General features: G+C 37.4%; 1 protein-coding gene across 1 annotated transcript; it reads right to left on the bottom strand.

Moving 5' to 3' along the window:
* Positions 1-1,065: 1,065 nt before the first annotated feature.
* Positions 1,066-10,579, bottom strand: LOC145465186 (phosphoenolpyruvate carboxykinase, cytosolic [GTP]-like). The gene is made up of 7 exons (XM_081448952.1): positions 10,333-10,579; positions 9,901-10,179; positions 9,480-9,664; positions 6,802-7,190; positions 5,829-6,144; positions 4,607-5,071; positions 1,066-3,547 (listed from the first exon to the last, which is right to left on the bottom strand). The coding sequence occupies exons 1-7, from the start codon at positions 10,356-10,358 to the stop codon at positions 3,264-3,266; spliced, it is 1,944 nt and encodes a 647-aa protein (XP_081305078.1). The 5' UTR covers positions 10,359-10,579; the 3' UTR covers positions 1,066-3,263.
* Positions 10,580-12,224: the final 1,645 nt, after the last annotated feature.

Below are 12,224 nucleotides of genomic sequence, written 5' to 3'. Positions count from 1 at the left end.
TACATGATTTCATTGAAACTAACTACGGGCATTTGGATTCAACGTTCCAATTGACAGTGTCAGCTCACATAAGCTGGCGTGGGGTTGGGGGGCGCACAATCGCTATGACGGTAACGTTCGACCTACATGTCCTTCACTCGTTCCGCCCAGATATGGTTATTGTGCAACTTGGCACTAGTGACTTAATATCGTCCTCCTTTGCAAATGGGCTCTGCCATTGAGGATTTCGCGCACTTGCTGCATGATTCGTAAGGTGTGAAGGGTGTAAGCGTACGCCAGACTATCCGTCGACGCTCAGCTGTGGTTTTCAACCAAAAAGTCGATATTTTAAAACGATATCTTCGGGTGGTCTCAGAGCCTATCCCTTACTCCCTATATTGGGGCCATAGGGAATTTTGGAGGGCTCGTAATAGTTTCTTTTCTTCGGATGGCATTCACTTAAATAGAGGTGGCAAAATAAGTTACATCGCAGCCTTCGAAGAGCGGTACTCAAGTCTCTTCGAGTTTTCACTATAGTGATGGCAACCAGTAATTTTGTTTTTTACTTTTCATTTCGTTCAAATTTTATGCCGTCCTTGCTAGTTCCTTTGATGTTACTTTGTGGACCAAGCCCAATCCTGGTTGTGTCAGTCTTTGATGTTCTATTTTAGTCGCTGCGACTTATCTGCCCACCACACTGGCTGCCTGTCAACCTTTGCTTTACACGGCTTTAGAACAATATAGTGACACAACATGTCATGTAAAATTTAGCCTTTATTGCCAACCTGTCCCGTCCCCTCGTTTGAGAAAGTACTGTGAACAATCTTTCTTCAATCTTGCAATTTTTTCATAAGAATGAATGGGGACAAGTCAGCCTTTGATTTTATTTTGAATGAAAAAAATAAGATATCAAATTCAGTTAGCTTTTCTTTAATTAATGACAGCATTTTCCTGTTAAGAACTTAAAGATGTAACACAAATGGGAAAAGGGTGTATCTTCCCACTTTGCCTAATCAATAAATTTTTCTATTCTTTTTTTTTTTTTAACTAAGCTAAGGAATTGTTGCCCGAGGTTACAATTGAGGGTCAAGCAAGCTAATATCACTTTATTAATATTTCTTGTTCACCATTTAAATATCAAATAAGAAAACAGTTGTTACAGAGAAGCATGTTGTGGCCTGAACAAATAATATCGCACATTATTTAAAAGTTAATTAAATGACTGCCAATGAAAACTAGACTGATTTTACTAAACCTGTGAAACGCAATAACAGAAAACCTGTGCCAGTATATTAAGAGGTCACCTTCTATTTGGTTGTCTGGAGTTTGCAGCACTAAACATTTGTACACCTCACTTATCCATTCGCAATGGACTAATAATTTGATAAACGAAAACAAACAAATACAATATACATGTTTAGAGTATAGAAAATTGCATGAAATCATTATTAATTACTAATTATGCCAAGTTCACTCCTTCAAAAAAAATCCTAGGCATCAAAAACACACCCATGAAATACCAAGCAGTATGCTAATTACAGAGCCCCTCCAAATACAGCCATTCACTGCTTTGGTAAATAATTAATTCTGACCAACTGACTACTGTTAGTAAGTACTCCTAACTGTAAGTCAATTGATTTACCATTGCATCATTTGGTCTATAAATAAGAAATTTAACTAAGAAGTTTGTTAAACACAACAGAGCAAGCCTATCCATCGAGGCCGAAGTTTTCAGCCAATTGATCTAAGGGGTACATTATTTTGGTTGTTTACTTAACTATGGTAACATTCTAGCTTGTTAGCATCCAGCAAAATTTGGGAGCTTTACAAATCATGACCCTAACAAGAAGTTTAGTAGGCAGATCTAAATCCAGACTAAATGTATTTTGTTGAGGGAAGGTGACTATTTCGTGGTCTTAATGGAGATGAGTACTCGTAACACCCGATAACATGCAAAATAGATGTTCAAAGGTAATGTTGTGAAATATGATGATAGAAAATTCTTTTTTTTTTTTGTCTACATGGTCATTATGGTTACTGGCAAAAGCTCCCTACTGAAAGTAACTTTGTGTCATTGTGTTGCTGACTACACTTAGTTGGAGGATTATTGGTTACTGTAGCCTTGAATGTATTCATAGGTTCCTAACAAGCCAATTCTTCTTTAGTTCTATTGCTGCACAGCTGTTGCAGCATCTACCAACTGCTACTGCTATCCCTTTTATGTTATCCAGTTATATTAAACAATTTTCATTTGAAGGGCAGAAATCTTTTTTGTTCGTTTGTTTCTGAAAGCGAAAAGTTACAACAAACATTGGTATTTCTTGGTCCCATATATAACAACAGATTAGAGAGAAGATTTGTTCCATTTGTGTTCAAAAAATTGATGAGACCTTTCTGCACTCAATCCTACAGTTTTTAAAACTACAGCTACCTAAGAAGTATGTTTTAATTACCGCACATTTATATTAATTCAAAGTGGAACCCTGCCCTACAACCACTTTTGGCTTAGCAGAAAGCTTGGGCAATTTCTTATTTGAAACTCTTGCATTTCTCCTATATTTTGGGTAAGGACTATTAAATTTCTCTGCTGAAATACCTGAAAAGACATTAAAGCAAATTAAAGTAGAATTGATAGCAATTGAAAAACCACTAAACATTAAAATGCCAGATTTTTTCGGCCTGTTGGTGGTTGTATTGAATGGGCTCTATGGTATATATTGAATAACTAATTAACAATAAGACCCATAGCCCACAAGGGCTATTGACCCATGGCCCTTGAGGGCGAAGGGTCTCATTGTTTTAGTATCACCCAACTAGTCAGACTGAAAAGGCAATAATAAAGTTAGCAAATGCAAGTTAAAGAAATACTTATTTGGGAATAAAATGAAAGAAAGTGTCATGCTCGATTGAGCCAATTTTGCAACTTGAGGACTATTACTAATAGTCCTCTAGTAGCGTAGCCAATTAAAATACAGGATTTGCTTTAGTCCACTAGTTGGGTGATACTAATCATTACTAGTACACTGCAGATGAGGAAATCTCAACTTGATTTCACTCCACGCAAACTAAAAGACCCAGTATTGACCATTATGCTTTTTGCACATGTTACTGTTTTGGTTCACATGATAGTCAGGTTTCTACTGTCTTCCAATGCTGCACAGTGCACCAAAGCTTCCTGGCAAAAACTGGGTTTTTAGGATGTTCCATGATGTGATGCATAAATAGAGATTTTACATAGAATTAACCTAAAAGTGTGCTTTCTACAGCTATTTATCTACAGCCATTTAAACTGCCTGGAGTCTTCCTTCAAGAGCATTTAACTCGTCGCGAACAGCTTGGGGCAAGTCTTCACCAAGTTGTTCATCATAATATTTCCGTAAAGACTGGCATTCTTCCATCCAGTAGTCTTTAGGAATGCTAAACAACTTCTCCATGTCCAATTCTTCAAGACCTTGTGTGTTGATTGTATCACTCTTAGGGATGAATCCAATTGGACTGGGATCGGCAATGTCCTCTCCACTGCAACGTCTTAACACCCACTCCAAAACACGGCTATTCTCTCCAAACCCTTCAAATTACAGTAAGCAAAGTAGATGAGTAATAGAAATTACAAAAAGGGACTCTAAACAATTAAAACAATAGTGATAACTGAAAACAAGGATCAGCAAAAATTTGTTTTCTTAATGTGACTCAAAACCATTCAATTTCAAAGAAACTAATGTGAACCCCTGCTGCCTATTCTACATTATTTTGAGACACAAGTCCTCCGAATGGTTAGAGTCGTCTATCGAGAGTGACTTGGGTATGCGATTTGCAATATGGAGCCTCGAGTTAGCCTTTATGATTTTGCTTTTTTCGACCATGCACTCTTCCTAGTGTAAGAACAAATTATTAAAAATTATATATATTATTAAATATTTTCGTGACTCGGGACAACAGAATTTTTATATCCGGGATCCTCTATGTTCTGTTCGTGAACCGTGCTGGAGCGCCCCCCCCCCCCCAAATGACCCTCTTTAAACAATTATTAAAACAAAGATTGAACTAAATAATTAGGTGTAATCTGACCAAGTTACTGGAAGATTAAATCCTGTGTGCAATAAAGATCCATACACTGGTATCGAAAAAGGCAACAAAGTGCTTCAAAGGTGGCGTGTCCTTGCCTTTTATGGGCTTGTTCCATGAGGTATCTGGTTAAGGTTCACTGTCTTCAGAAAGAATATTTTAACTGAAGAGAGCTTGCTGGTACACAAGTTAAACCTAAATACATACCAGACCACTCTGTACAAATGGCGCCAATATTTGAATAACAATACTTGATACATCCTAAGCCTCACATTCATATGAAAAATCCTTTGTCTGGAAACATAAGTATGGGGCAAAGGATGTATTATAAAGTATTGTTATTAATATTTAGGCACCATTTATGCAAAGGGTCTATGCAGCCCCTAATATGCATAACAGTATTATTGGATCAGCCACCTCTTGTACTGTTTTTTCAAGCTTAACAGTACAGTCAACCAATCAACATTTTTCCATATATCTAGTGAATTCATCAACATCATCATTGGAAGGAGCACTTGCCTGGTTTTGACCATATCTATAGAGTATGCCTCACAAAGCTCACCTGGCCATAAAAACTTGCCATTTTCATCAGTGCGGAACCAATTTACATGGAAAACTCTTGGCAACTTGTGATTTGGATTTTTGGCCATACTAAGCCAATGCTCCATGTACTTGCCAAAATTGTAGCCAAAGAAGGGTCTCATGGCAAAGGGATCTCTCATGACTGTTTTAGACTTGTGCTCTGCAGCGGCTGTGGCCTCTGACGACATAGATGAGGCAATGAACACCCCATGCTGCCAGTTAAAGGCCTCATACACTAATGGAACTCCCTGAGGGCGTCGGCCACCAAACAATATTGCACTGATAGGAACACCCTTAGGATTCTCCCAGTCAGCATCCATGATCGGGCAATTACTGATTGGTGCACAGAATCTGGAGTTAGGATGTGCTGCCTTGGTGTTGCCAGGCTTCCAGTTTTTCTCCTCTAGCCAGCTTGTGATATTTGCATTCTCTGGTAATGGTAAACCTGCGCAATAAACGATCTGTTGACATACTGATGACACAAAGACTAATATAATGAACATGTAAATGTTGTCGTTAATTTTATAGACTAAGAATAAATTGAAAAATATATAATATGATATATAATATAACATATCTATAACACACATTAAAAAAGAATGTTTAAAGCTTCCATTTTAAACATCATCACTTATTTTAGCAAGTTTGTGCCAGTTGTGGAACATTGAGATGATAGAATATAACGATTAGATCTTTTGTATCAAGTTCTAGGTAGTTGAGTTGATTGGGTCATTACTTTTAAATTATGTGGCTTTTTAGTTTCCAGGATGGTATTCATCTTATATTTCCCACATTTTTGTAGTAGAAAGCTTACGAAATCTGCTGTCTTTGCTGTCCATTTTTTTCGACATAACTTGCCATTACAGCCAAAAAAATGTTAACTACATGTACATGTCAACAACACTTACTGAAGTCATTATCCATTTACACTCATTATTGGTTAATAATGACTGATAACCAAGATTCAGTGAATTAATCACAGCAAGAAATATGTTATCCTTACTGCTTTTAACCCTAAACCTGAACCTAAAAGTTAATTTTCATGTTTGCGTATTTTATCCACTATTTTGATTGGATCATTATCACATGTTCAACCCCAAAAATCCCACTCTCATTTTGACATAAAGATTTAGTTGATATCCTAACATCATGTCATTTGTAATTCAGATTAAAATATTCACTGCCCAAATATTACATTATACCTTCCCACCAAAAGTCACCATCACTTGTTTGGGCAACATTTGTAAAAAGTGTTCCTTTTTGGCAAGTATCCATAGCAACTGGGTTGGTCTTGTTTGATGTCCCTGGTGCAACTCCAAAGAAGCCACTCTCTGGGTTGATGGCCCGAAGTTGACCTTCTTCATCAAACCACATCCAAGCAATGTCATCTCCAACACACTCAACTTTCCACCCTGGTAGTGTTGGTGTCATCATGGCCAGATTTGTTTTTCCACACGCACTTGGGAAGGCAGCAGCAATGTACTTCTTCTCACCTTTAGGGTTTGTGAGAGCCACAACCTAGATGGCCAAAACAGATAAACAGTTTGATACTGTAGAAATTCAACTACTCATAGATTGCCATAACATAAATATGTAAATAATGTACAAGTCAGGCTTTCGACACACGTCTCTGAAATGAAAGAAAAACTTTGTGTCCCTAGCAGGATTCAAACCCGTGTCTCCCTGCAAACTAGTTGGGTGTGTACACCATCACGGCAACCATGCTAGATATGTGGTATTAACTTGTTGATGTGAGTAGATAGGACGTGGCCAATCCAATGGGACATCTTTCCTTTGAGACATTTGTGTGTTTCATGGCTCCAGCCCCTGACAGTCGGTCTTACCTAACAAGTAGAAGAGAAACTGTTTGATCCATGAAAGCCTTAGAAACAATAACTGAAACATGTAAATAACTTTCAAGTCAGGCTTTCTACAAATGTCTCTAAAAGTGTCGAAAGCCTCATTTGTAAGTAATTTTCATGTTTCTGTTATTGTTTCTAAGGTTTTCCTGGCTCAAATAGTTTCCCTTCCACTTGTTATAGATTGCCAAAACAGAAAAATAATAACAAAAATTGTGGCCCACCTTATGATCTTTATTCTTGGGTAACCTTAAGAATTATAAATTGTCACTAAATCACTTAATTTCAGATTGAAGACTGAGAAATTTTATCATACCAACATATGCTCTGCCAGCCATCCTTCATCACGACCAAGAGTGCTAGCAATCCTTAGAGCAAAACACTTCTTTCCCAGTAGAGAATTTCCTCCATAACCACTTCCAAATGACTTAATCTCACGATCATGAGGAAAATGAGAGATGATGGTCTTATCTGGATTACATGGCCATTTGTACTGAGATGGTGGTTCAGGTTTAGGCACACCAACTGAGTGAAGACACTTCACAAAGTCGCTGTCGCCAAGAACTTTCAAAACCTCTGCACCCATCCGAGTCATTATGCGCATGGAGCACACAACATAAGGAGAGTCAGTAACCTGAATACCAATCTTGGATACAGGTGATCCCACAGGACCCATACTGAATGCCATCACATACATGGTGCGACCTAAAAGAGACACATCAGATTCAGTATGGAGTCAAACACATTACCAGAACTGAGTCGATTGATCATTTGCAAGTGAATATACGAAAAAACTTATTTTTGACCTGAACAGACTGACAACAGTAAGAGCTTTGTCACAGAGTTTCGTGAGTTGGAACTATAGGATCTGGAAACTAGCAGGAGACCTGGCAGTAAGCTTCAGGTTGGGCTACTCAGGAAACAAAACGTGGTTGAAGCCAATGATAGTTTTTGGAACATTGAACTTTTTCTTTAACTTTTCGCAGTGGAACAGTAAATTTAGAGTTTAAATGTAAATGTGATTTTATGCTCGGTGACAAGCATCAATAAAAACTAGCCTTGGATATTAAGTGTCCCCAATTGGTAGAGGGGTGTTTCCTCCTGGCTGGATAAATTTCAACATGTAAATAAAGTTTTTGATTTAATTTGATTTTAGAGTTGGATTATGCTGTCCCATTCAGGATGTTTTCCATTGACATTTAATTCTAGGATTAACCCAAAGCATTTAAGGTGTCTCCATACAGTTTTTCAAGACCATACCAACCATTTCAATCGTCTTTTAAACAGTCTTCCTGTAATAGGATACTCTTATTAGATATAAAACTTACATCAGTAATTGGACATGAATTGAAGTTTGGCATAATGTATTTTTGAAGCCAATCAATATTTCCGTGGATATTGAAAATCAGTAGAACATGAATTTTGCGTGAATCAGAAGTGATATTAAAAGCTTATACCAGTGCCTTAAACTATGGTGTATGGCAAGTACAATAAAAATACTCTGTAAGTTAAATCTTGAGTAAATTGCAAAAACATTTCAAAATATTACACTTTTGCATTATAGCTGTAAATAAACCAACAGTTGAACACTATTTTGATGACATTGCTTCAAATACTATCAAAATGCATCTTGAAGCTACATTTTGAAGCCATGACTTAAAGCAAGTTGGGACCTGTTGTTAATTTAAATTGAAACTGTTGGCAGCGGTCCTGGATTTTGATTTGGTTAAACAATAATTATCAGAAATCAACTCCTAAACCAAAACAACCCCTACACGCTTCATCTTATCTGAGTAAAAAATTATCAAGGGTCACTATAACAACACTTCAGAGGTTTATCATCACAAGAGGGTCCCTTATAAAAATAAGGCATGCATGATTGCTAGTGAAAGGGTTAAGAGGTACAGCATGTATTTTAAGTACATTGTAGTTATGTGAATGTTGTTGAGTAGCCAAGATTATATCAGTTTTTCCTTACTCCATATTCTATATTCCTCTAACCAACCATAAACTTGTTCTTCTGTCTTAGTAAAACTTTTTTAATTTAATAGCACACATATGTATTTTGATAAATTCAAACACAGGTATCAACCACCGCACATAAAATAAAATATAGCTCAAAATATAAGCAGTGCAAGTGAGGGTAAAGTCTTGGGGGATGATATAGGGACAATCAAGAATTAATGTTAAACAATAATCACAGATAACAACAAGGACTCTTTATTAAAACAAAACAAACATTCTTCAACAATACAGAACTAATGGCACAAAATGAAATGACCTTTGATACTTCTGACTCTTTAAATTAACAATATTGCATCGATTTTTCCTATTCCTGAACTCACCTCCTGAACCGACCAATCAATATCAGCAAGTGAAAATACCATGATGACAAGACAATTATTTCCAACAAACGTAAGGAAAATGAAAACTATTCTTTCCACTGAAAATTATAATGTTATGACACAATTCCATTTTTTTTTCTGTGAGCATATTTTAAATTCAAAGAAAAGTTCAAAATGTAGGCAATTCAAGTAAGGATGGTCTGTTTTATGATGAGGTAGACAGACAAAACAAAAACAAAAATATTAAGCAACATAGGAGGTATTAAGAATAAGACTCTTAAGTCAAAACAACACAAACACTCTTCCAATATAGATATATTCAGATATTGGCACAAGGCAAAATGACCTTTGAAACTTCTGTAAATGAACAATGTTCCATTTACGTGGCATGCCCCTCGACACACCTCCCATAACCAACCAATCAAAATCACGCTCCAACAGGACGTGCCGAAAACACCGGTATGACGAGACGATTTCGACCAAACGTACGAGAAACGAAATATAAAATTTTCTATCCCCTGAAAATAATCTAACGTTACAAGCACAAATCTATCTTCATCAGAACCTTTTTTTTCTTGTAAATCATTATAATTTTTTCTAAGCTTAATTTGCCCAGTACAGTATTCGACATGAACGAGTTTCAATTTACCTTTCATACATCCAGGAAATCGTTTACCCAACTCTTTCTTCATAGCTTCTATACTCATCCAGTTACCCAACTGGCCTTTAACTCCATCTTTGGCTGCTGGAATTGATTCTCGTTTCTCCTCTGTACAAATGTATGTTTTAGACTCCACACGTGCCACGTCGCGTGGATCAGTACGCGCCAAGAAACTATGAAATATAAATTGAAGTTTGCTTTGAGGTGATCGAGCTCTCTCTTTGATGATCTCCCAAGTGTAGAGCAGTGACAGTAGTTCATGTAACACTGTCAGACAAAGATCATATAAACTGCAGAAATCAGGGCCTTCAGGAAAATGAAGACATGCCCCTAACAAGTGTACAACAACTTTGACAGAAAGTGTCAAATAAAAACTTAGCTAGACTTTGACGCAAGTATCTAAACATACCAGTTATCATATTTAGTAAGTTTGGTAAGCACACCAGCCTCGATCAACTCATTAATGAGGGACTCGTTCTCTTCTTTAGATCCATCACAAATATAAACGTTGTCTGGTTGGCACAGTTCGACTTTGTCAGCAACATAGTCTTGTACCTTGGCGGGTAAGGATTCGAAATGTCCTCGAATAACAGAACAACCGGCTGCCAGCTGAGAAGCCATTCTTCGAAGAACGATGCTTTTACGTAGTGTAAAGGGAGCTGACCGTGAAACAGCTAACGACGGAAACCTGCAAGAAAGAAAGAGTCGAGGAGAAATTCAGTTGCTATATACTGAGTTTCATAAAACAGCATGAACCCAAGACACGACACGGCAAATTCTGGACACGACAAATTCTGGATAGGACAAATTCAAGCTAAGACAGGAGTGTAGCCATGCTTACCGCGATATTGCTGATGCAAATGACATGTTGCTCTGTGTTTAGAAATAAATATATACAGGTTACGCTACGACTACGATTATTGTACATGTGATTTTCCAAGGGAACGCTGCCACAAAGCGCTTTCCGTAGAAACGAGTCCAAAGGTCAATGCGAGAAGGGTGGTATCATAGGAGACGCAATTTGATTGGCTTACATGTACGATATTGAGCAAGAGGTTTTCTTACGTCACACTAATTATTCCCTTCTCTCTTTACCCCCCACAAATCACGCAACGGAAATACACGAAGCGAGACATCAACTGAAGTACTTACGTTTCGCCTGACTACGACGTGCGCAAGACACGCCGGAAGACTAAATTAATTCCGCATTCTTCCTTCCTCTTCAGTGATGATGATTGTAACTTATGATTGTCACGAGAAAGTGAACATACGTCACGCCATTCTCTACAAATTTTTCACTGTTTAGTAATTTACACAAAAGAGAAAACCAGTTTTTGCTACGAGTCGTTTTTCTTCGAGCCCTTGAGAGTGATCGCGAAGATGACGCAAAAGAATTTTATCTCTCCTTTATAGGGCCACCCCCTTGCGTTCGGGCTTTTTCAAATCCCCTCCGGTTAAGGCGGCTTAACACAGTTTTTGATAGCTGTGTTCATTCACCTTTTTCTCTAAAACCCTTGATCCCTCGGTCGCCAAAAATGGCAGCAAGCAAGTTAACAACACAAACTTTGGTTTTTTGATGGTTAAGCTGACCTATGTGCCGTTGCCATGGCAACATGAATAAATATAAACAGGCTTTTAAAATCGGTTTTGTTTATTTATAGAAAACTAGTCATTAGATTTTCTTTATAATTTGCATGCAACAAGCTTGTAACGATTCTCACAAGTTAACACCATTTTGCTAATAATTTAACAGAGAGATCTTTAATGAATGAGTTGCCAGTAATCGGATACCCGTGTTTGCGCGAAGAACTCTGGGATCGTCAGGGGGCAAACATTGCTAGTTGCTAGGAGAAAATGTATGGCGAAAAGTTGTTTCGAGGTACAAGAAAACGATTTTTGAGAGAGATCTACCCTTTTTCGCCGTCGTTTTTATCGCGAATGGATTTGGGCAATGTTGACATGTGAAATTTGTAAGCTTTTGTTTGAATAACCGTGAAATATGTGACAAAATCTACCGATAAACTTCGTTCCTTACGTGAGGTTTATTGTGAAATTTACATCGCGTTGTGGTCTGAAATATTACAAAATTAATTAGGTATAAATCGAGAGGAAATAACCCAGTAAAGCCTTTTAAGTTGTGTGCGGGCTACTTTTGGCTTATTTGAAAGTTCAGTCATACAAATAGTACTGGAAATAAGCCCGATGGCGATCATTGTACTGTCTGGGGTTGATTTAATGACAAATGAGTCCGCGCGACTCATGCTGTGTGGCAACTGTGTTGCTCAAAGCCTTTGTTTTGCTTTTACAAGCACGTATTTCAGTGATTTTCCTTTTCTATAATAGATCAAGGGTGGCTCCTTGAATATATCTCTGAGTATTTGTATTTAAAAGTGCCATTTGTGCGTGATTATGCTTTTGAAAGTTTGGTATTGATGGTTGAGTGAAATTGCCCGACACAAAGGGTAGTAGTTCCTTCTGCAATTTTCGATTTCTGTTCAGTTAGAGCTTCTTTTCTGTCTTTATATTTAACTTCTCGGAAGGTCTTTTCTACCATTTGCTCCGGGTAGCCTCTCGAGATCAGGCGTGTATTGAAATTTTCAATATTCTCTTCGATGTATTTCACAATAAACCTCACGCAAGCAAAAGGGAGTTTATCGGTACATTTAATTACTTATTTCACGGTTATTCAAACAAAAACTTACATTTTCCATGTATCAACATTGCCAAAATCCA

Source organism: Orbicella franksi, chromosome 13, assembly GCF_964199315.1.
Source record: "Orbicella franksi chromosome 13, jaOrbFran1.1, whole genome shotgun sequence".
Lineage (NCBI taxonomy): Eukaryota > Metazoa > Cnidaria > Anthozoa > Scleractinia > Merulinidae > Orbicella > Orbicella franksi.
Note: the sequence above shows the minus strand (reverse complement) of the source record. Positions and strands in the feature narration are given on the sequence as shown.